The 26,445-nt window shown below is 38.9% G+C and overlaps 1 protein-coding gene across 2 annotated transcripts in view; it reads right to left on the bottom strand.

Moving 5' to 3' along the window:
• The window catches only part of THEGL (theg spermatid protein like), a 388,303-nt gene that overhangs the window by 148,089 nt on the left and 213,769 nt on the right, over positions 1-26,445 (bottom strand). For both annotated transcript variants that reach the window (XM_044058903.1, XM_044058904.1), the window contains exon 7: positions 25,709-25,853. In XM_044058903.1, the coding sequence (XP_043914838.1) occupies positions 25,709-25,853 (145 nt within the window). The remainder of the gene's footprint in view (positions 1-25,708; positions 25,854-26,445) is intronic.

Here is a 26,445-nt window from a genome sequence, read left to right as displayed (position 1 = left end):
ATTTCCTGGCTTCCTATTATAAGCTTGGTAAACTTGGAACGTTATTAGAATAACAGGATGTGTGTTCATCTGTATTTTCTGAAGGATACAAAGTCTGAAACCTAAATGTATGTCATTATTTAGTGTCTTCAATTGTCAGTAATTTGTCCAAAAATACAGACTTTATGAGGAACAGACAAAACATATAAGGCTAAAATCTGGACATGCTATGAAAGTCTGAGCAGCGAGAGGCATGGAAGGTGAGTGCAAATCTAAAGGACTGAGTTACACTACCTTTCTGAAAAACTCTCACCAAGTGCTTTAAGGGTTTGAAAGCCAAGAAAACACTTAGCTCTTTTTTTTTTTTTTTTTACTATAACTAGTAGTACAGAGATATAAAGCTCCATGTACTGCAAAGAATTATGACTGGGTCACCAATGCTAAGTTAATATTATATGTCCTTGACATGGATGCCAAGATTCACCTCTTGAACTTTGTTTTTGAAGTGAATTTCCTGGCATCCATGTCTGAAACAAATAATGTCAGTTGGCATTGGCAACCTGCTCATAATCCTCTGTGTTAATGGTGTCCTGAAATTTATTTAGTTTATTTTTTAGCTGCCTAGATACAATAGTCAAAAGTCCATTTTCAGATAAAATGCAGGTCACAGAGTGACAAGAAAGTGAATACAGTAATAATTTACAAGAGATTTACTCAATGCTGATAGCAGCTATTTGACAAATTATGTGATTCAAAAATAAGTTAAGTATAGTTTTATATGCACTTATATACACAGTAATATACACAGTATTAGCAAACAGTAACTCTTATATGCATAGAGTCAAAGGAGAAAATTATCTCAAAATAAGACAAATAAATAAATAAATGTGAGACAGGGACAGGAAGGAGAGTATCAAAGTGAGAAGGTTAAGGTGGCTGCTGAGGAAAGCAGCTACACTTTTTAGTAGTTTTCAGGTAGTCAAAGAGGACTTTTTAAAATAGGTAGTATTATGTCTATTTGCACATGAAAAGTTCTAAATGGTAGGGTCAATTTTGGAAAAAAGCATGCTTAGTAGTATTAATAATGAGGTAAGGTCAGACAAGGCTGACAGTTTGTTGATAGTTTCAGATGATAATTTCTTAAAGAAAAATGGTGTTCAGTTACATGGGTGGACTGGTCCTGGAATCTTTTGTCAAACTACAGCCCAGATACAAATGTAACCAAAGACAGAGTTAAAGTTATATACATTAAGTACAGCATTTAGTAAACATTTACATACATTATCACAGTGTTTAGTAAATATTTACTTCACATTATAAAAGTGTTATATACATGAAACCTTCTATGGATAATATATACCTTCTTTGAGTGTAAAGTGCCTAGTAAATTGTATGAGCATATGCAGACTGCCATGGGGGACAAGCATCAGAACTCGAAAGTGCTACCACTGTAGGCACCAGATTTCAGAATTGTTTAGTCAGCATGGGTCTGGAGTTGTTTATGACCCAGAACTGTGTGGAGTCATGGCACCACAGGGTGTATGTCATCATGCCTTACAAAATGGTGTCAGTAATAACACTGCTTGTTTCCCTTGAAATAGAAATTGAAACCTAAGATCCCCCAGAATCTTCAGAAACTTCTCCAAGGCTACATTACAACTTCTAAGTGATACCATAGCAAATTTCAAAGCTGCCCCAAGCCCTTTAAATGCTGCTGAGTATGCAAAACTATATACCACTAACGTGTACCTGCATATCAACCACTGCACAGTAGCAGCTATATCTTGTGGTAACAAGCATAGGACTAACCCCAAAAACAAACCTCCCTGGTGAAACCAAAACATAAACAAGCTTTAAAATAAAAGCAAGAAAATCACAGACAAATATCAAAAGAGTAACCCACAGCAGTCTACATCCAGCATCATTAAACCAAATAAACAACTCAGGAGTTGAATCAAAACCACCAGAGCCAAGTCTAAAGCAAATATAGCCACCCATGCCATGGACAATGGTAAATCTTTCTTTAGCTGTGTATCCAACCTCAAGAACTCTGCACTGTGATGTTCTGAGCTGATTGTGAACAATACCACCAATACCAAAGCTGAGCACATAGCAAACTTACTAGCTGATAAATTAATCTCCAACTTCACTCCTCTTTCACCACCTATTATCTCACAAACTATTCCACTAACAGATACCCACCACCATCTTCACACAGTACCAAGTCCTGAATGTGTTTTCAAAGACCAGGTACATGGGCCCTGAAAATATCCCAGGATGTACCTTAAATAGCATGAAACATGATTTAATTGTGCACCTAACAATGTTCTTCAACCTCAGCCTCCATGTAGGCTTTGTATCCAGCAAATGAAGGACAGTAACAGTCATACCCCTGCACAAGGGAGAGCCAGCCACTGACCCAGGTAATTACTATCCCATAAGTCATACCAGCCTCATTTGTAAACCAGTGGAAAGACTCATTTTGGAACTAACCAATAAGTACGCAGAGAACATTTAAACACTGGTCCCACCCCAGTTTGGGTTTGTAAAAGGCAGGTCTTGTTTACTCAACCTAGTAGACTTAATCAAAAAGGTCATCAAAGCAATGGACAATGGCAAGACAGTGCAGATTACCTCCCTAGATACAGCCAGAGCTTTTGACACAATACCTCACTCAGGTATAGTGTAGAAGCTTATCTAATTGGGAATAAGCCCCTGTGTTACCCACTGGATTGCCCACTGGCAGGTAAGAGTAGAACTGAAGAAGTCAAGATAGGGATAGCCACTCTGGTGGCATAGATGGATAAAGCCCTGACTATGACTCAGCTGACCCAGGCTTAATTAGTGGTTTGGGTGACTGATGAAGCACCAGGAAGGGATGGGTGTACCCAACTTGGGAAGAAGGGCACTGTTTGGTGATGCTTCCTAAGGGGAAATGTGGTCCAAAGAGAACGTAATCAAAGCAAGTGGTGGGGGGGGGTGAGGAAAGAAAACACGGGTAGGTCATATAATAAAAAAAGACACTGAATGGAAGCTCAGACAGCTGAGACCCTAGGACACCCTTAAGATCCATGACCAGCCCCAGCAGCACCAGAGCAAATCTGGGGGGTAGAGGGTAGTTGGTTGACTCAGCATGGATTTTGGGGCACTGAGGGCAGGGCTGGTAGTAATGAGGTCCAAGAAGACCAAACAAAATTAAACAAAAAAAAAAGAGGTCAAGATAGGGGAAACTGCCTCCACAAAAAGACCAGTCACAAGTGGAGTCCCACTGCGCTCAGTAATGGACCCCTTCTTGCCATCTACTTCTCTGAAGAAAAAGCAAACACCAACAGGTTCTGACTGACAAAACTTGCAGATGGCTGCAAGTTAAGTAGTCACTGAATTCCCAGTTGACTCATCCTTTCTGCAGGAAGGCTTGTCCCAAACAAATAACTGGTGCCAGATCCATGGATTAAAACTAAATGTCAAAAACTGTATTATTGTATCTTTTGGGAAACACACCACCCTGGAAATTACCACATTGACAATACACCCTTAAAAGTCAACCCTGTAGTTTGGGATTTGGGAACATATATGGACAATAACCTAACATTCTATATTGAATAGCTTACATGCAAAGGAATAGCCTCCAGATCCAGGGGTGTCATTGTTCCCCTTTACTATGCCCTCATCAGGCCAATCTTTGAGTACAATGCCCCATTTGGCATATAACTGGCCAGGCATACACAATAATCAGACAGCCACAGTGGCTCCTCACAAAGAGAATACAGGGCCTAAAACAAATTTTATATAGACCACCTCAAAGCACTGTCACTGTATTCAGTATCCTACAGACTGCTGCAAGACAACCTCTTTCTGGCTTATAAGACATCCTCTGACCCAATACTGATGGGCCTACTGCAGACCCGCAAGTAAAATGGTATCAGAAATACTCATTCCAGGGAAATTAACTTCTTCTGTAACTTATAACTGTTTAGAAAGACTGATACATCTGTCAGAGGTTACCACTAGTCTACCTTCATTCTCATTTCTACAAATCAACATGCAAAAACATGGCTGCTTTTACTTCACATATTCGTTTACCTGATGCCATTTTATTGCTAATTCAGTTTTAATAACATCCATTTGCATAGTCTATATCCAGAATTTGGCAAAACATTTCCTTCCCTTCAATTATTATATCATCCAACATTGCTAATTTTCATAGTTTGATTACTACCATATCACAATTTGTATAATTTCTCTCCAGTCTTATTACAGGATCCCATTAAATAACACTTTGTTATGATCAAAACCAAGATTACTTGGTAATTTAAAAGTTTCTCTTTCATCTTAGCATCAGTGTAAAGAGTTTATGTTGGGTATCCAACCTAACTGATTTATAGTATATGAGGTATACTGATTATGTTCTACAAAAGCCAAAAAGATAATCCAGTTACATTGTGCTGCAGTGCAAAACTCAATCATAATGGCTTACAAAAGTGCATAACAACTTTTGCAGTGCATCGAGTACCACATTATGCTTCAGGTTCAGAAAAAAAGGCAACTATGTTAAGCATCCGTCAGTGCTATTAAACTCTAGTTTCATTTTAAACCATGAACAGTAGCCACTGCTATACAGCAGCAAGAGCTTAAAACAGCTTTAAAAGCTCTAAAATTGTTTGGACTGCCACAATTCATTTTTGTGTGCAAGGCAGTACACAGTGTATTACAAGTTTTTATAGCCTCAAAGATCTAGTACATCTTCACACTGTTTCTTTGGCACTGCTAAGTATAGACAGCTTTGAAAGCTGTAAGACACTTCTTGCTGTTACACTTTTTTCTGTAAATTGTAGTACGTCAGGGCTGCTACGGCTCTATGTGATACTAAGAATTAAGACTGCAATTCTCTCCAGTCATAACGTGCTTGTTATGTGTTTTGGATATGCATGTCAAGATTCACCTCTTGAGCTTTGTATTGCTGCATTTTCAGGGTGAATTTTTTGACATCCATGTCAAAAACACATAACGCAGGAGATTATGACTGGGTTTCCAGTCATAACCAGCTTATTATGTGGCCAATACATGGATGCCATTCAGCTCAAGAGTGAAGCTCAAGAAGTGAATCTTGGCATAGGTTCATAGGTTCATATGTGGTTACTGGGCTATTGACCCGAAGGACTTGACAAGCCTAGCCATATGCACAATATAATACTAGAGAAACCCAATAGAAAAGATCTTGCCTAAACTCAGAATATTAGGTAGCAATGACTTCCCATATCTAGGAGGGTCATAGGTGAAATCCCTGGCAGGAACTTAACATTTCCCATCCAGTCAACCAGGCTTAAACAGGGTCATAGAGGGGTTTTGTTTGATGGGAACTGGTAGCCTATTCCAGGGGAGTGTCAATCTCTGAGAGACATATCTGTATCTCCAGCAGGTCCTATTTTTGTTGCAGGCCAGGTTAAGGTCCCTGGAGTGGGTGACCCTTGTCCCATTTGACTTACGAATGTGCAGCATTTCTATTAGGTTTGGATCTGAGATTGCTCTGTAGGCCAGGCACAAGTCTCCTCTAAGTAGTCTATACACTACTGAGTACAGTGACAGTGACTTCAGTCTGTCAATGTATGACATGTGCTGGAGACCCTGAATTTTCTTGTTTAGAAATCTCTGAGGTCTCTCAGGTTGCTGCAGGTGCCTGGTAAGGTACATACCAAAGGAAACATTGTGGTCAAGTACAGGGGTTTGAGGCAATGCCTTTGCTAATGTGGTGTGCAATGTGGTTTACTATTTGGCATTTCAAATCCACATTGGTCGACCATTCAGAATGTCAACCCGAAATGTGGAATTCAGAATACCAGAAAGTAAACCAAAGCAAAATTGGCCACATCAACAACCATGGTTCAATGTATTCAACATAGCTGGAGGTAATGTCACTCACCTCCTGCTATGTACATTAACATACCATTTAACTGTAGAGTTTATTTATTTTATTTATTTATCATTTGTTGACCGGGGGATTCCGACTAGGTTCCACAGAGCCTGTTTTCAGCGGAGGCCCGGGGAGAAATGCTCTATATGCATGTCTTTGGAATTAATGGTATGTTAATTCTACTATTTTGCGGGGGGGGGTGACACCCCCTGCTCCTCCATGTCTGCGCCCCCCACTCCCCCTGCACAGCAAATATAACAACTCCGAGATCGCACTACAGTGAGGAAATGGGCTAATTCCCAGTTCCTCACTGAACAGTGATCCCCTTGCACAATGTTGAACCTAAATGCTCGAATTACACTACCCATTCGCTGTAGTGTATGTAGTCAATTCATTTGGTTTCAACATTCTGCTGACTTGAAAACTGCAAGTCAACCACATGCCAGTTGATCAATGCAGTTTCAAGGTTTTTAGTGTAAACCGTGTGATGTAAAATGCCTTCCTCATCACAGCAGACACATGGTGGTCAAAATTTAGGCTACAGTCAACTTGCATTCTCAAGTCCCTTACTACTGAGTTGCTACTTATGGTATTATTATTTATATGATAGTTTGCAGGAATATCATTTTTACCAAAGGGGATGATAATGCACTTTTTTGTATTGTGTTTGAGTCCATGGTTTTGGCACCAATTATTGGTTTGTGTAAGTCCCTCTTGAAGTATATTGACATTGTTTGGGGATTCAATGATTGCACTTAAACTGCAGTCATCAGCAAACTTAGTCAGCCACAACCCCTCTGTTTTAGCCTGAACTTCTGAGAAGTATATCCCCAAACAATAGTTGGCCCAGCAGTGACCCCCGTGGAACCCCACTGGAGACAGGTATGCTTGTTGAGGTAAAGTCATCAAATTTGACTGAGTATGATCTGTCAGTGAGCCAGTTAGTAACCCACCTGATGACATAAGGTTTGATATTAGACTGGGAGAGTTTAACAATAATGCTTGAATGTGAAATTGTGTCGATGGCCTTGACTAGGTCAAGGTAGGTTGTATACACAGATTTGCCTTCATCTATAGCTCTGGTGACATTTTCAAAGAAGGCCACAAGGTTTAATAGGCATGGACTGCCTTTGACAAAAGCAAACTGTGTCCAATCAACTGTTTGGAGATCACCTATATACTTATTTATAAGGTCCATGATGATTCATTCCATCACCTCACAGATAAGGCTGGTTAATCTTATGGGTCTGTAGTTCCCAGAGTCTGTTGCTGTACCCTCCTTTATGGAGGGAGGTGATGGCTGCTGCTTTCCATTCAGCAGTAGCAAAACCAGTAATCAGGGTGTGGCTGAAGAGAGTACCTATTAGAGTTGCTAACTCATGTTTTAGACATTTAAAACACAACCTGGGATGCCATCCAGCCCCTTAGAGGCTGTGTTTTTGGCCTTAGAGAGACCATTAATAACTTGCTGTTTGCAGATGCAAGGTGGGGGAGATATAGAGGGAATGCTTTGTGGAATGCTTAGAGAGGACAGGAGGGTGAAATTTTTGCCAAACCTGTTGGCTAATAGGTTAGCTATTTTCACAGGATCAGTGTGTCTGATGCCATCCACAGCTAGTTCAGCAGACATCTAGGTCCTACCTTTTAGGTTATGGATATAGCTAAAGAATGCCTTATGGTTATCATTAGCTATGGTTGCTAATTTTTTTGAAGTTGCACTTAGAGGATTTTACAAGTTGTCTTATTTGTTTGTTCAAGCATAGGATGGTGTTCTTCCAGTGCTGGGACCTCTCTTTTTTTATTCTTAGACAGCAAATTCTTCCTCTTGTTGTATAACTTATTAATGCTAGATGTCCACCAGGGAGGCTTGTTTTTTTCTTGAGGATCTTGTTTTGATCCTATCAGGTACAGCTATGTCAGTACATTTGTATAAGTGTTTGTACAGGGCATGTGTGTATACCTTAGTATAGCTGTCAATGCCATCTGTGGGAACAGGAGCTTGGAAATTATTTATGCCATCCCTTAGGAGGGTATAATTAGAGTCTGTGAAATTTTTTCACCTGATTTCATCTAAGAGGGGCTCAGGTGCTATAGCTACTTTAAATGTGATTAATTTGGGATCAGATTTAACTAGTGAGGGTCCTATACTTCTGGCTGTACAGCAGTCACCCATGTTGATCAGGACCAGGTTGAGAGTATTTGAGCCCTTTGTAGGGTTGAATATTATTTGTTCCAGGGCATTAGTGTTGATAAAGTCCAGGAACCTTTATGCAAGCATGTTGGTACTCATCTAAGTTTCCCAGTCAATGAAGGGATAGTTAAAATCACTCATAACTAGAGCGTTTGGTTGTAATTTGATTGACTCAAGTGGGTGCAAATAAACAGCGTGAGTATCTTGGTTCATTGAAGGGGGCCTATAGATAACGATGCCTTGAAGGGGGACCTTATCCACAGTTAGTTGAACTTGGAGTAACTCCATCAAGTTTTCCTGACTAACCAGTCTAGAGGTGTACTTATCTTTGATGAAGATAGGTACTCCTCCATTTGGTTCTCACACATTCATTTTCCAGTCTGAAAACGTGGAAGGCATTGTAGCCTTGCAAAGCCTGAGTACTGTCTATGGCCCTGAACCAAGTTTCTGTGACTGGACAGATGTCAACATACTTCAGGGAGAGGAGTGCTTCCACGGGGTGCAGCCTCTGAGTTAAACTCCTAGCATTAGCAGCATAACCTTTAATGTATTTGTGAGTGATATTTTCACATTGGAAATTTTGTTCTTGAGACCTTACCTAAAAAAGGCACTATGGAGAAGACAACTGCCTTAGCCAGTAACTGGAAGTGTAGAGGTGACAGGTAAAGACCATCCCTGGCAAAGCAGTGTGGTCTAGCAACCATATCATGCCAGGCTGACAGGAACTGGATCCCCTTAGAATGACACCAGAAACTAAGTTAATTGCTGAAGTCAATCATTGGTTGTTTATTTTGTAGTATCATCATAGACAAGGGTAGAAAGCTGCTCAAGGCTAGGGACATACCTGCCTGAGATACATATTCATAGAGCTCAATCATGTCTTTCTTCATATAGTCCAGTGAGGTACATCTCAAGCCATTCACACTAACCTGAACTATGATAGAGTCATAACGGTACTTGTTGAGAGACTTGAGTGCGTGTGTGTCCTGCCACCCAATAGACAGCTGACCATAACCTTCTCCTTGTCCAGGCTGGTGAGTGGGACATCCGTCTGTCTCACAATGGAGTCACCTATGACTAAAACATTTGGTTTAGATGTGCTTTGCCTTAAGGCTTATTTGGTGAGACACTGGTGCTTGTGTTTGTATGTGTATTGAGTGCTGTAGGTGCTACATTAGGTGTAGCATGTATGTGTTTGGAAGGTCTCTGGTGTTTAGGTAGGTTTCTGGTGAGTACCTCTTCTTATGATGGTTTCTGTAGGAGGTGTACTATGTGAGATAACAATCTGTTCAGTGTTGCTGTTCTGTGGGTGAGACAACAAAGATTCCAGATTCTTAGTGTAGCTGCATCTCTTACAAATTGTACTTGGGTGATTTAGGAGTAGAGGGTTGTCAGTGTACATAAGGCAATTGCTACACTGCCTCAGGATACCCATGTCAATCAGGCTGGTAGGAGAAATGGAGGGAAACTGACCATCCACAATACTAGGTTAAATACTGTTTTTACAGTGGGAAGAGAAAATGGAGGGGTTTGGTATAACTGGGTGCTCTAAATGGGGTGCTCTATATATGAGTGGGGGTTGTCTAACTGGTATGAGACGATTATAGATTTGGCGGCTTTGGGACTGTTTAAGGGGAAAAAGTGTGGCTGAGGTGCTCTCTGAGCAGCTAAATGCAATTTAAGGACTTTTCATCCAGATAATGGGCAGCTACTAAGGAAAAATGTATTTCCTTACGGTTTTACGTCTATAACTGCCAGTGGTTACCCCCACTGTGTGGTAGTGTGCGATCATGCATGGAGGTGCATTATGCGTAAATAGATGAATACAGCATAGCTGTGGCTGATCGCCTACCTATGTGGAGCTGTGTTAGAACAAGCACAAACCCACACAAAAATGGGGTTTATGTAAAGCTAAGGGATAAAACCTGGCAAATATGGATCACTAACAAAACCCAACCAAATCATCTAGCATACCATCAAATCAAGAATAAAGCCAAACATCAAATTAAACTAGATAAAAAATTACTAAACAAACCTTCAATAGAAACATCAAAGAAACACACAAAAATTTTGGAACACAATCAAAAATATACCCCCCCTCCTAGTTTAACAATCAGTGCTAAAAGTATTGCAGAACAAATTAATAAATTCTTCACAAAAAGCATTCTGGCTCTAATCAAGAGTAATTAACCCTATGAATCACTGCCACCCAAGACAGCAAATAATAATGAAGGCACAGTCTCATTTCAAACTGTCACCACAAGTACCATATAAAAACTCCTAAAGAAAATGAAACCTGCCTCAGTAGCAGCTGATAATCTCCTGGCAGAATACCTGAAATTAGCAGCAGAAGCCTTATCCTTATCCCCATATCTATTAATAGGTCAATTACTGAACAATATGTCCCAACCATCTGGAAAATCTCATTCATAATTCCTCTACACAAAGGTGGCATTTCAACTGAAATCACAAACTATAGACCCATAGCTATTCTTTCAATACTGTGCAAGCTACTTGAAAGGTGTATCCATTCCCAACTTCTTCAACAACTTACAGTTAAAAACCTCCTGGCCAAATCATAACATGGTTTCAGACCCCATCATAGTGCTACTACCGTTATGCTTAGTTTCACCAACACCATCAATCAATTTAGAAATGAAGGCAAAATAGTTTCTTCAGTGTTTCTTGATATGTCTAAGGCCTTTGATACAGTTTTCTATCCTAAGCTGTTGACCGCTCTCACAAACCTTAATATCAGCCCTTCTGCTATCACATGGTTTCAAAGTTACCTAGCATGCTGCCAGCAAGCAGTTAGGTGGTTACAAGACCTCTCCCCACTACTCCCAGTCACACTCAGACTCCCACAAGGATCTATCCTTGGTCCCCTACTATTCAGCATATTTATTAATGACCTCAATACTGCTACTCCCCTAGCTTGAATCATTCAATACGTGGATGATTCCACTCTTGTATGTGCTACATCTACAGCTTATACTGAATCCCAGTAAAACCAAACTAGTGATCTTTCACCCCTCCAGACCATCAGACCCCACCTTCTACGTCACTGCTAGTAATAATACAAAAATGTATCCTGATCAACAAACAAAACTATTAGGAGTCATAATCGACAACAAACTCAGGTTTGACTTACATATATCACAAAAATTAAGAAGATACACAAAAAATGGGAACTCTATACAGAAACAAAAAAAAATCCTAACAGATAGTTCTAGGATAGCCATAGCTAAAATTCACCTTCTGTCAAAAATTCTTTATGCCTCTCCAATACTTACCAATCTTAAAAAAGGCAGATTTAAACAAATCAGAGATTACTACAACAAAATCATAAAATTTGCCACAGACTCCACACCCATGAAACACCATTGACTTACCTTAAAAAATCTCTTGGCTAGAACTCCCACAACTCTTAACCTACAATCAGTTAATCATGTCTCACAAAGTAATTTATCAAGCCAGAACACACCAGCTCTAAAAATGCACTACAACCCTATTTTAATAACTGTACACTTCGCTTAACAAAAAATCACTACTACAGATCACCAAATCGTCAAATGCTGCAGGCAATTCTCTATATTCAAACTATGTTGCAAAAAGTTGGAACACCCTCCCTCAAGCATTCAGAACCACTAATAACCCCATACAATTAAAAAAAAATACTCAAAACATATTTAGCAGACTCGTGGCTTTGCTCATGTAATAGCCCAGGTTAGCTATGAAAATACTATTTACTCATATGAATGTCCTTATTTAATCACTCTCACACTGTACTGTGCTAATTTTGCTTTCTGTCATTCTTATACCAGTCTTCCTTTAATAATCTGTCACATAGATCAGACACATTTATTCTTTTATACAGAACAAAAAAGAAAAATTATTTTGTGATATTCTGGAAGAAAGACCCTGTGTATCATACAAGCATGGAAGGAGCATAGGTAACATGATAGAGGTAGATTTGTAGATCCTGAGGTTATTATTGGAAGGGGAAGTAGGCTTAAAGGGAAGTTGCCTTGTGGAAGGTATTCCTGTTGTAATTTTGTGATTAGGCTGTTCCCAAATATTAATGGAAAAATATGAGGCGCAAGATATTTTTAAATATGACACTGAGGGGTTTGTTTATGTACTTAAATGCCCATGTAATAAACATTATTTTGGTGAAAGTAAAAGGGCAAAATCAGGAATATTTTGCATGAATAGAGACAACTGAGATGTACAGCAGGCAAAAACAAAGTGTTTCTCTATCAGAGGAGTCCCACCACTTAAAGGGACAATCCCAATGTCGAAAATTCAGTCCAGTTTGAAGTTAAGCAAAGTAATGCCTACTTTAACAAAGTCACTTATATTCCCACCCCCGAGCCGTGGTGGTACAGCGGTAGCATTGTTGCCTCACAGCAAGAGGTTCTCCTGTTCAATTCTTGGCTGGAGTGCCTTCTGTGTGGAGTCTGCATGTCCTCTCCGTGGTTGAGTGGCCTCCGAAAGACATGTGTGAATGGGTGTGCCTTCGCTGACGTTTGGGCATCGGGCTGGCAACTCGGCACCATAAAAAAATCAACTGCCAGTCATTAGAGGACCGGAGTTCTGCTGTGGCGACCCCTAACCAGGAAAAGCCAAAGCAGAAAAGACAAACAACTTATATTCCCACCCACAGTGTAATTTTTCTTTTAAATATTCTACAAATCTACTTTTCCAATGTTGTTTTAGTTTCCAGTGTGAACAAAGCGTTGATTTTGCATTCCTCTCAGATACCAATTTACTACTCCTTAGATTACCAGTTTGAAGCTTCTGCATTTTCATTCTCATCCATTTCTACTCCTGTAGAATATTGTAGTGCGTGGAGCATGGTGATTAATATGCAAATCCATAAAAAGAAAAATTAGTTAAGCATTTCTATAGTATGAGGCCCAGTCTTAACAATTGTTAAGCATCCATTGTTTCAGTTTTTAAGATTGGGTATCCCACCAAAATCAGATGTGTTTCTGTCTGTTGTCTGTGCTGGTAATGCACCCCTTGCTTTCATCTTATATTTCATCATAGACTTCAGCCTATACTCAGTATTTGTTCTAACAAAGCTTTTCTCCTGGTTTTGCATTGCACAACCTGTTTTTTTTTCTTTTTTTTTTTTATTTACTGCATCCCGCCCAGGGGTGTCACCAGTTGGCAGAACAGAGGAAAAGAACATCTGGTTTCATTTACCATTCCAGAATTTGTTGGACAACGAACACTGTCATGACCACTGAAGCCCTTTTTCCTGAGATTCAGCATGATCAGGTGGGAGCCTACTCAAACTCCCCATCTGAAAAGAAAATCACACATTGTAACAGTTTTAGAACAGCATCAGCTGAGAGCAGTAGATGTACTCAGCCAGTTTAAAGCCCAGTGTTGGGTATCTGACACAATCAGGAGACTGGACAGAACATGAAATCTGCAGTCAATAATACCTTACTTGCCACTTAATGGCCCTCATCCAGAAGACTCGGGACAGTGAAGATGATAGCTGTGATGAGGTTTAAAAAAACAGCAAAATGTGAGCTTTCATCTGCCTCTGTGTAGTCACCCAGAATGCTAGTGCCATGACCACCTGTACCTCTTTGAGTACAGGAATCAAAAATACTAGAAAGCATCCCATTTCCAAGATAGCTGCACATTGAGTAGCAGCTTAATTCTAGCTCTCCTAGTGTGAAAAAAGAAACTTAGCAGAGTAAGTCAGTGGATATATATTTCTGAGTAAATTTCAGTAACTGGCTAGTAAGTCTACTGCTTGGTTGCCAGGAAAAAAGAAATACAGAAAACCTGAAAGAAAATCAGCTACAAAAAATGAAAAAAAAAAAACACTGACTGGGAAAAGTACTGCAGCTGTTCACCAAAAAAACAGAGCAAGCTCCAGACATGACTTCCAGTAACCTTGAGGAAAGTATAAGAAAACTGTACACAGATCTGATTAAAATAAACAAAATGTTGATGGAGTATATCAATTTAAATGACAAAAAGCTGGAAAAAATGGAAGCTTTAAACAGATAATCAGGCGAATGACAAAACTGCAAAAATCAGAGGCCAAAATGAAGAAAAGGCTGGATGAATATGATAATGCTCAAGAAAAGATGTTTCAAAAAATAATAGAATTAGATGACAGAGGACAGAGCACATAAGGAAAACCTGAGATTTCCTGCTGTACCAGCAGAAGCTGGAAGTAACAGGCTGTATTAGTTTTATGAAGGCACAAATAAGCAACTGGACTGGTATTCCACAGCAGTGGTTGTTAATTGAAAGGGCACACCATGTGCATGCTCCAAACCTAGCTATGAGAAAGCAACCTAGACCTTTAATAGTAAAGATGCAATCCTACCAGCAGAAACAGTTGCTTCTGATGATACTGCGGCAGACAGACAAAGTACTAAAAGTGGGAGACAGCAAAGTGTTTGTGGAGAATGATTACTCATTGTATATCAGGCAGAAGAGGAGTAAATGTATTCCACTATTCAGGAAATGTTAAGAAACCTGTGAGATTAAAACTACTTTAGCCAGCTATCTACAAAATAGTCTTCCCTAGACGGACAAAATCATTTTTGATGAAGTACATGGTAAGGAAGAAATACAAAAGTTTGTCCAACAAAATGTGAACTGTGAAACAGAAGGAGATTCTGTTTCTTGTTCTTCTGGTAATAAAACCACAGAGAGATTGTGCCAGTGAAAGCTTTTTCAATGTTTCAACGGAAAATGCTTGAGAGAAGGAAAAAAAGCACAAGAGTCAAATAGAATATTCAACAGCATGTTGGAAATGAAGCAGAGACAGGATCTGGGATATGGAGATGAACAGGAATAAAACCAGTAACTTGGAAATTGACAAATGTAGGATTACAAAGCAATAATTATATTTGTAAACCATGACAGAACAAGAAAATCTAGAAATATATGACTTTTTTGGGCTTTGTTAAACTTGTAGGGGAGTCTAAGGCATATGACCTATTTCATGTCATTAATGTTCGGAAAAATTCTTAGGTGGGAAAGAGGAGGGAGAAAGTTAACTGTAAGTAAAACACATATTTTTTTAATGGTACTATTATGGTGCATGATTGGTCAGGTTAAACGAGCATGACAAAAGAAAAATCAGTGTGTTTTTCTCATTCTTGCATGGGGGAATTACTAGATTAAGACTTTGGCTTAATCTAGTAACACCTTTTAAGAGAAAGCAAGTAATTGAAAAACAATAATGAATATTGTAAGGATTTTTTCTAGCAGGCAAATGTATGCTTAGTAGAAATTCTGTATCCGGTCCTCATGTCTCCAAGAGACAATCTGATTAAAGGAAATGGCTAGGAGATTATGTTCTCTGAAAGCATTCAAGTATTTATTCAGCTGGGAGAGCTATAAAGATAAGACAAAACCAGACAGCACTTAGTTGAAGCACAGGCTGCACCATGTGTCTTAGCATGGCTAACCTTTCTTTTAGGTTAACAAAAGTCTGTGAGTGTTGCTGTCAGTTTGGAACATCAATTCTTATTAGGAGGGTAAAGCTTCAATATTTGAAGATGTACATAGTTTTGTGTGTTATTAACTTAATGGGTTTTAGTGGGGTATTGCGGGTGTGTTTGTTTTTTTTTTTTTTTGTTTATGGGATTTCAATACAATAAAATATTTTGTAACATGTGACATAGGCTCACATGGATATGACAAGAAACAACTGTATAAAAGAACAACCTGCCAAACAGTGTATGCTTGTAACACAAAAGTTGAAACTAGACATTTAACAAAAAAATTGTTAGACATAAAAGATGGGAATAATAACTTAGTAATACAATGATGCTTTCTGTAATGTCTTTAAATGTCAATGGTCTCACAGATAAATGCAAAAAAGTAGTGAAATATATTAAAAATGTATCATGCAAATATCTATGCTACATGAGACAGACTTGGAAAGAACTGAACATGTGAATTTGATAAAGAAAGATTTTCAACATGGCTAGTCAGTGGAATACCTGGGACAAAGGAAAAGAGGAGTACTTATATTAATTGCAAGAGGAATTTCAATAGTGATAGAAGAAGATAAAAAAATACAATAATGGTAGATTTGTAGTACTAAGAGGCTACTGGCAAGTGGGGAGGAGGATTGCACTGGCATGCATTTATATTCCTCCTAAAATTGTTATAATAGAGCTTAAGAAAATTCTGAGAGAAATAATCAGCTTTTATAGGTTCATAGGTAGGTACTAGGCTATCTGACCGAAGGCATTTATAAGCCTAGCTGGAATGTGTTGGCTTTTGTCGTCCCCTTAGATTAGTTCCCTGTGCCTCTGTTCAACAGATAAATTGAAGTGATCCCCAGGGTAAACTTTCTGTTTCCCATCCACTCATCAAGGTTTCTCTTGAAGAGTGTTAGCGAGGAGCTCTGCCTAATGTAGATTGGAATCATGTCCCAGAGCATGGGAAGTCTCTGAGACAGGAATCTATCCCTCCAGCATGTCCTATTTATTGTTGTGGTAAGGTTTATCTCCCTAGACCGAGTGGCTCGAGGAAATATGGTTTTCTTTAAGTGGAGCATGTCCATCAATTCTGGGTTGAACATGGCCTTGTATGTCAGGCATAGCTCACCTCTGAGTAGGCGGTATGCAAACTGAGTGCAGCTGGAGTTTCTTCAGCCAAGCTGCATAGGGCATCTGTCTGAGGCCAGTGATCCCCTTGGTGAGGTACTTCTGTGGTCTTTCCAGCTGTTGCAGGTGTCTTGTAAAGTACATCCCAAATGGGGTGTTGTACTCTATGATGGGTCTGATTAGTGATGTGTAGAGGGGCACAATGACCTCTTTTGATCTGGATGCAAACCCTTTTGTGATTAGCTGGGCCAAATAGAAGGATTTTCTAACCACTTTGGCAATGCGATTATCAAAGGAGAGATTACTATCTACTTGAGTCCCCAGATCCCTATTACATCTTCCGTATTTAGAGGGCTACCACCTATGTGGTAGTTTGTGGGCACTTTGTTTTTTCCAAAGGGGGTGACTATGCACTTTTTGGCATTAAGCTTGAGGCCATGATTTTGACACCAGGTATCTGTCTCAGTGAGACCCTTTTGGAGGATGTCTGTGTCAGCCAGAGAGTCAGTTATAGCCACTAGTTTGCAGTCATCTTAACAAAGCCAAACTGGGTAGGGTCCAGTGTTTGGAGGTTCCCAATGTCTCTGTTAATGAGATCCATGATGATGCACTCCATAGCCTTGCAGACCAAGCTAGTCAGGCTTATAGGGCGATAGTTCCTAGGGTCTGTTGTGGCTCGACATTTGTGGAGCAGAATAACTGTTGCTGTACACCATTCAATGGGCACATAGCCTGTGAAGAGACTGAGTTTCAACAGTGTGTTTAGGTAAGGGGTTAGTTCATCTTTGAGCTCATGTAGGACGCAGCCTGGGACACCATCCGGTCCCATTGATGCTGAGTTTTTGGCTTTGGAGAGGGCTGTTTTAACCTGAGTGTCTGTGATTTTAGGGGCACTACATTCTTCTTGTATGATTATGGGCCCTTTTGGGGGTGAGAGGGGTGTGAAGTTTGCACTGAACCTGTCTGCCAGGATGTTTGCGATATCAGTCGGTTCAGTGTATTTTGTGCCATTCTGCACTAACTCTGAGCAGATCTGAGAATTGCCACTTAGATTCTTGACATAACTAAAGAATGCCTTGTGATTATCCTTGGAGTTCTTGGCAATTTTTCTTTCAAAGCTCGCCTTGGATAATTTTATGAGGGATCATAGTTTCTTGCTGATACTGATCAGGGATGTCTTCCCTTCTTGGGATTTTACTCTTTTCCTGTATTAGTTTCCTCCTTCTATTGTATAGCTTGTTTATGGCAGGGGTCCACCAGACTGGTTTCCTCTTCTTGGAGGAGTGAGTCTTGGTTTTGCTTGGGATAGCATGATCCATGAATTCTTGTAGGTGCTCATAGAGTGCATTAGTAAAGGATTTTGAAGCTTGGGCAGCGTTATCCTTTTAGCATGGGGGCTTTGAAACTTTCCACCTCGGTCTTAAGTAACGTGAAGTTTGATTTTGAAAAGTTTTTTCACGGTGGTTTCTCTGACCAGTGGTGGGGGCAGAATGTGGATATCTAGAGTGATTAGTTTATGGTCATATTTATTTGCATAGTTATCTAACTAGCGAGGGGTTGACCTCCGGTGTGGAACATCAGTCACCCATGTTGGTGATGACCAGGTCCAATATGTTGTCACCTCTGCTGGGGGTGTTGACCAGTTGATCCAGGGCATTTGAGTTTATAAATTCTAGGAAATGTTGGGCAAGGGAGTTAGTACTTGAGTAGTTCTCCTAGTTAATGTTTGGGCAATTGAAATCACCCAATATCAGGGTGTTTGGTAGGAACTTTATGTGTCCTATTGTTTCCAGAAATGTGGAATGGAGGTCCTGGGACATGGTGGGTGATCTGTAGCAAGCTACAATTTGAATTGCAGTTTTGCCAGTTGTTAGTTGCATGTGGATGATCTCTGAAGCATCATGCTGTGCCACTAACCTGGAGGTGTGACTATTCTTGATGAATATGGATACACACCTGCCTTTTGTATTTCAGTTCGGGTTTTGTGGCCGAAATGTATGGTATGAGTTGTAGCCTGGTAGTGCTGGGGTGCTCTTTGGATCCTTAAACCAGGTTTCTGTTACTGCACATATATCGATTTTCTCCATACTGAGGAGTGCCTCAAGTGCATGCATTTTGAGGTTTAGACTTCTGGCATTGAGTAGCATTACCCTCAGTTTTTTGTTACTTGTGCTATTTACGGTGGTGGGTTTGTCTTTTCAGCCTTGCCTAAAAAAGGCACTATGGGGGTGGCAAGAGCCTTGCCCAGTATTCAAAAGCCTAAGGGTGACAGGTGCAAGCCATCTCTAGCGAAGCAGCGTGGATTGTCGAGCATGTCATCTCAGGCTGACAGACACTGGATCCCCTTTGAATGACACCAGAAGCTTAGCCAATTGTTGAAATTGATATTTTTTTCTTTATACCATGGTATCATTCTTGGTGATGGCAGGATGCTACTCAAGGTCAGGGTCATACAACCTGGGCTACGTGATCAGAGAGCTCTTCCACGTCTCTTTTCATGTAGTCCAGGGAGGTATGGCTCAGGTCATTCACACCATCAGGGACAATGACAGAGTCGTATTTGTACTTGTTCTGGAGTGACCTGAGTGCTTGTGTTATGTGGTGGATCCTGGCACCCAACAGGCAGCTAACAGTAACCTTCTCGTTGTTCAGCCTGGTGAGTGGGATGCCAGTGTGCCTGACTATAGAGTCACCTATTATTAGTGTGTTGGGCATGTTATTTTGCCTTAAGGGCTGTGATTGTGTGGCAAACTGGTTTTGTGAAGTATGTGTTTCATGGTTTGTGTTAGGGGGTGGAGGTTGCTTGGGTGTCTGCTTTGGAGGTCTCTGTTGCTTTTGTAAATTTTTATTTAGAGCCTTCGAGTATGTTTTCATGTATTTATGTGTGTTTTTTGCAGTGCTGGTTTCATAGGACTATGTGAGACTGGTGGTGTGATGTAAGTAATTCCCTTCTCCTCTTGACTGTCTGGTCCAGTCTTGGGTTGAGAGAGCTTAGCCTCCAGTTTGGCTGTATAATTGCATCTCTCGCATGTATTAGTGTTTGGTGGTAGGAGGAGAGGGTTGTCTGTGTACATGAGGCAGTTGTAACATTGCCTCAAAGTGACCAGATTCATCAGTTGGACCGGAGAGTACACCTGAAATTGCCCTTTGGACATGCCTGGATAGGTACACTGAACTGTTTTACTGATTGGCTGGTAAGGTCGAATAGAGAGCCTTGTCCTTATCTACAGTATAGGGAGGGTCTAGTGCTAAGGTTTATTAGTGCTTGCTATGAGTTTTGAGCAAGTGCCGGGCTGAGAAGTGAATGTTTTGAGTGCTTAAGTTGAAAGTGTGTCTAGTTCCAAGGGAAAATTGAAGAGTAGACTTTGTGAAGCCAGGAATAGTTATACCCTAGCTAACCGGCGCTGCCTGGTGAGTAAAACCGCGCAAATGCAGGTTTTATAGCAGGGAAATGAAAGAGATAGAAATTAGCCCAAAATGGCCAATAAACTACTAATTTCTGGGCTGAAACCACTCCTCCAGGGACAGATAGGCTGCTCAAAGCTCCCCTCTCTCACAGGTAAACAGAGAAACTTCCTTCTATCCAAGTAAGATATGGACAAACACAGAAACTTGTAACACAGCCCTGAATTCAGCACTAACCTGAAAACTGGAGTATACTAGCTTAGAAAGGCGGGAAAATAAGTATTTTTTGTTTGTTTGTTTGTATCTGCTTTATTTTCTGAAAAAAAACAATCAAAAAACACGTTAAATGCACAGAAATAGCTAGGTGTGTAGCCTACAACAGTTAAACAGGTAATTTAAACACAAAATGACTTTGTTAAAGTGCAGGCAGTAAAATAAGTACAATATGTAGCTGAAACAGGCTTTTAAAATCACAGAAACTCTAAAAAATTGGTATTTTAGGCAGAATTAGCTAAAGGCAGTAAGAAAATGCAGAAAATGATAATTAATCACTCCAAAGTCTCTCTTTTGTCTCTCTGCTGCTGTATACCTCTGCAGGGCACCAGGCAGGAGCTTGCTGAGCTGTATACAAGCGCAAAAACCTCGCAAATGCGGGTTTTATAGCAGGGAAATGAAAGAGAGAGAAATTAGCCCAAAATGGCCAATAAACTACTAATTTCTGGGCTGAAACCACTCCTCCAAGGACAGATAGGCTGCTCAAAGCTCCCCTCTCTCACAGGTAAACAGAGAAACTTCCTACTATCCAAGTAAGTTATGGGCAAACACAGAAACTTGTAACACAGCCCTGAATTCAGCACTAACCTGAAAACTGGACTATACTAGGTTAGAAAGGTGGGAAAACAAGTATATATATTTTTTTATTTTTTTTTTTTTCAGAAAATAAACCAGATACAATAAAAAAAACTTTAAATGCACAGAAATGGCTATCACACTTGAGTGTGTAGCCTACAACAGTTAAACAGGTAATTTAAACACAAAAATGACTTTGTTAAAGTGCAGGCAGTAAAATAAGTGCAATAAGTAGCTGAAACAAGCTTTTTAAATCACAGAAACTCTAAAAAAAAATTGGTGTTTTAGGCGGAATTAGCTGAAGGCAGCAAGAAAATGCAGAAAAATTATACTTAGTCACTCCAAAGTCTCTCTTTTGTCTCTCTGTTGCTGTAGAATTCTGCAGGGCACCAGGCAGGAGCTTGCTAAGCTGTATACAAGTGCAAAAAACTTGCAAATGTGGGTTTTATAGCAGGGAAATGAAAGAGATAGAAATTAGCCCAAAATGACCAATAAATTACTAATTTCTGGTCTGAAACCACTCCTCCAAGCAAGCAATATTACTTATAGGTGGGGACTGGAGTTTGATTTGCAACAGTGAAGATGTATCTGGGGGGCCCAGAATGGAAAATATAATAAAGGAGGGTAGATTTTTGAAGAAATTTATGAAAATATTTGGAATAGAAGATGTGAATTCAGTACTGGGAATTCAGAGTGAATTTGCATATTAGTCCCCAAGATACAAAAACTGGGCTAGGCGACAGAGTTTACATTTCACAGGAACATGTGAATTTAATTGAAGGTCTTGATATGCAGCCAATAACTGTTTCAGATCATGCACTGATAATAACTAAAATAAAAACACAGGGTAATGAAATAAAAATGAGACACCAGTGCTTTCCCACCTATCTGTTGAAAGGAGAGGAATTCAAGGATTGGGTAGTATTAATTATTCAGGAGCTATTAGAGAAGATAGAAATTTCTTCAAAAAATGTAGATAGGGAGTGGGATAAAATTAAAGTGGAGTTTAAATATAGGATGGAAATAAAAGACGGAGATATGGTTAAGAAGTAACAAGAATAACTTGGAGGGACTGATAAATATTAAAGTATTGCAAAATAGGGGGAGTCTCACAGAAAAAGAAGAGAAGCAACTGCAGAATGCTAATCAGAAAATAAGGGATTACCTTGATAATATGCATGAGTTTAGAAAGATTGCTGTTAAGCAACTGTTTTTTTTTAATATCTCGATACCAGAAAAAATGTTAGCACAACGATGCAGGCAACATAAAGTAGAAAGGGCTGTCGCTAAGCTTAGGTAGCCTGTAACAAGAAAGATAACAAGAGATCTTGGAGAACTATTAGAAATATTTCAGAAATTCTATGAAAGTCTGTATAAAGCAGAGAAATATGGAAATTAGGAAAAGGTGCAAATGGAAATGTTTACAGAAGAATTAAATATGCCAAGGTTAGAGGTAGACAAGGCTCAATTACTAACAGTTACGATATGAGGAGATGAGATAAAAATGGTGATGTATAACCAAACTTTAGGAAAATCCCCAGGAACAGATGGTATTCCTGTGGAAGTTTAGAAGCTAAGAGCAAAAAAACTGATAAAGATCTGTAAGGTTTTGTTTAACAGTATTTTAACAGGAGAAGTGCCAATGTCCTGGAAGAAAGCAGTGGTAGCTGTACTACCAAAACAGGGTAAAGATCCATCAGATCCAGCTTCATACAGACCCATTTCAATACTAAACCATGATTATAAAGTGATTATGTCTATAATGGCTAAATGAATGGCAAAAGTGATGCCAAAATCAATAAATGTGGATCAATGTGGTTTTGTGGAGGGGAGGCAAACATTTGACAACATTAACAGAACATTGATGATCCTCAGAACAGAATGTAATAAAACACCACTGTTGTTCATAGCTTCATAGGAGATTACTAGGCTATCGACCCGGAGGTCATTTTAAGCCTAACCATTTCATCCCAATGTAATACCTTATAAATGGTAGCCTATACCTATATGTACACACACACACATATATATATATATATATATATATATATATATATATATGCATATACGTATGTGTTTGTGTCTGTGTATAAACATTATCAAGGTTATATTTTATTTGCTAAAAGCATTAGCAATCAAATTAGTAGCAGTCACAAATGATCAAAAGACACATTCTACCAAAAATATCCAGAAAAAATTAAATGTTTAAGAACAAAAAATATTATATATTTTTTGCAAAGTGTGCCTTGTTTGCAGCTGAGCAAATGAACTGTCCACTACTTTTATACATTCCAAGCAAAGAGGAATATATTATTTTATTTCAAAGTATTTAGCCTTTTCCTCAGTGTGTGCAACCTCAGACTAAGAACATAAAAGTAATAGAGTGTGTGTGGAGGCAGAAATAGATTAGGTCAATGCAAAAACGCACATATAAGCTTAATGACATTTTTTTATGCATTCATTCATTCTCATATTTTTTGGTTAGGATAAGCTTTTGGTTAGCTGTGATTGGTTGCTCCTTATTCAGCTGCTTGTGGTTCAAGCCAAGTAGGACTCATCAAAATCTTTCTGTTCTCTGTTACTATACTATGTGAATGCAGACAGAGTTCTAGCACATGCTAAGAATATAGTGAACATGTGTTTAACTGAATGAATAACATTTAAGAAATCTGTGATAAACTGATAGGATGTGAATCCCATTTTTGCCATCAAATATGTCACAGACATGGGTATGAGCCTTAAAACTTGCTGTTATAAATGTGGCAAAGGGTTAGGCATTACACAGCGCAGATATGCACCACTGCTGTTCAAAATATATATAGCAAGAGGTGATTGGACCTAACAGCTTATGGCAAAATATACACTACTATCTTGGGTTATGAATTATATTTTGCATATCCAAATAAGTTTTATATGGCTTGTTAGAGAACATTACTATCACTGACTTTTCAATATTTTACCCACCTTAGTCTGAGCCGGGTGTTTTCTAGTGTAATCTTAACAACAACTGACACTTAACCAAATTATACTTCATACACCACACACACACACACACACACACACACACACACACACACACACACACACACACACACACACACACACACACAAAATTTCCTAAGAAGAGCTCCTTTTCAGTGGCTGTATTCCTTACATGTGCTTATGGCATACTGCCATTAATCAGACTATTAAATTGATGCCAAAACCTTAACTGATGATCACTCTTCTAATAAGCCAACCAATATTAAAATATGACCATTGTTGGCCTGTCTCATTCTTCAAAAGGGTGGATAGCAACAATCACACCACTGCTGTGAGGATATCTCCACTAACAAAACCGACATCAAACACAATAGAAAACAAAATTATTTCATACAGATAGTCTAATAACAGAAAAATACAAACTGCATCTGTAGCTGTTGCTTCCAAATACTTATGGTAGATGACTGAAACCTCAGAATGAAAAAGTCCAAAAAGTGTGTTGTCTAACATTTTGATATAGCTTCCTCTGCCAGTTAACATTTTCCAAAATCCAAATAATAGATCCGGGCTAAAAGAAGGAAAAGGGACAGCAGTGGTGTCACCTCCCTGCACCACCTTATTCATGCATGTTGGCCATAATTTTAACCCTGCCTCTACTCCAAGCCTTACACATTAGTTTATGAAAACCCATTTTCCTAACAGTATCATTAATCAACAAAGTATATATGGTGTTATTGTTGTTTTTTTTTAATTAACCAGTCTGAGAAGGAGAACATTCATTGTCCTTTTTCGAATGGTGTAGTTTTGAGAATTGTATTGGTCAGTTAAGTGTTGACATGCAGAAGTCAATGTAATTATTGTTGAATTTTCTGCATGCCGAGATATTTATCTGTATTTGCATATACAATATATAGATATGTATAGATGGAAAGAAAGAGATAGAGATACCAGTTCTGTATTTGCATAAACTTGGAGAAAAGGAAGAAGATGTAAAACGAAATTCTCCTCTTCCCTTTCTGTGAGCCCTGTGATATCAAAATAAAAGCACAGCAAGCCAGTCTACTGGAACATTAACAACAAGATCATATGCAATGTTTCTCGTTAAACATTTTGTATCACAAGGAAACACTACACTGTTACCTGTAATTTTATCTGCTTTTTCCAATACTTCTTAAAAGTTTTTTGTGAAAAAATAAAGCCTTAAATAATTTAAAATGCATTGTATGTAAATATTAATGTTTTAATGAAGCTGATCCATGAACTTTAAACTATTCATACTTTTAATGAAGTTTAAATTTGAACTTTAAAACACTGTGGCTAGCAAATCCTTTGTCTATGGGTGTAAGTATGATTAATGTTTTAAGAAGGGCCTGAAAGTGAAAGCATTCACAATGAGCCAAGCAGTCTGCAAAGGCAATGTCTGGTTATTTAAAAGATAAAAGGAATACATAAACATTGTTTGAAGTCATTCATGTTACAAAATGTTATGCCAAAGTTTTTTTGCTATGGAAGGAAACAGCTACCTGACAATCATGTCTGCAAGTTTAAAGTAAAGCATTCTTTTCCTCTCACAGAGAGATACAAACAAACCTCACTTTTAACTGGTTAGAACTTGCATCTAACAGCTATGTATGGTCTACAAAGATTTCTAAAGCTCTAAAGGAAACTCAGCTACTAAGGCATCAGGGAGGATTGGCTCGTGTTAAATTAACTACTTTACTCAGATACTCATGCACATTCTGTACAGGATTTGTAAAAGCATTTTTAAGCAATACTACTTTACTTTACCTCTCTGTCACACTTAAAATCTAGATGCAGTGCCTTCGGATGTGAAAGATGAATTACATGTGCAGAAGCCTTACATTGCAGCGCAGCAGGCTTTATCTTCCAAATAGGAGACTCTGGATAACAGTCAGAAGAGTCATGTAGATACCTGTTCACAGGAAAAAAAATATATACAAATAAATAAATAAATACAATTATGTCTGTTTCTGCATAAACCTAGTAACAATTGACATTACTAACACAGTATGATTGTATAACGTATCTCTTGTTGATGAGGAACAGCATCTCTTTACAAATGCTTGCCTTAAAATTTCATTAAGAAATCAATGCCTTGGTTTGAATTCCTCATTTTACTTGTAATGATTTTTTTTCTTTTTTCTGTTTTCTTCTTTATTTTCATATTATATTAATTTTCTTTAAAAATGTCTACATCTTTACTAGAGAAAATAAACACCATCTTAATCTTTTTGAGTCATCTTTTCCAATTGCTTCTGCCTAATTTCTTGTAATTATATGGACAATCGTGGGGGGGGGGGGGGGGATGAAGCAGAAACTTCAGATACAAGTGTCCAAACTATATAGCTGTCCAGATGTGTCATCATGATGTACATGGACATCTAAACCTAATGACCTTTTTTTCATGCATTCATTCATTCTCATATTTTTGGTTAGTATAAGCTTTTGGTTAGCTGTGATTGGTTGTTTCTTATTCAGCAGCTAGTGGTTCACGCCAAGTAGAA

The sequence above is a fragment of the Protopterus annectens genome, chromosome 17.part0, assembly GCF_019279795.1.
Source record: "Protopterus annectens isolate FY-2018-M chromosome 17.part0, PAN1.0, whole genome shotgun sequence".
NCBI lineage: Eukaryota > Metazoa > Chordata > Ceratodontiformes > Protopteridae > Protopterus > Protopterus annectens.
Note: the sequence above shows the minus strand (reverse complement) of the source record. Positions and strands in the feature narration are given on the sequence as shown.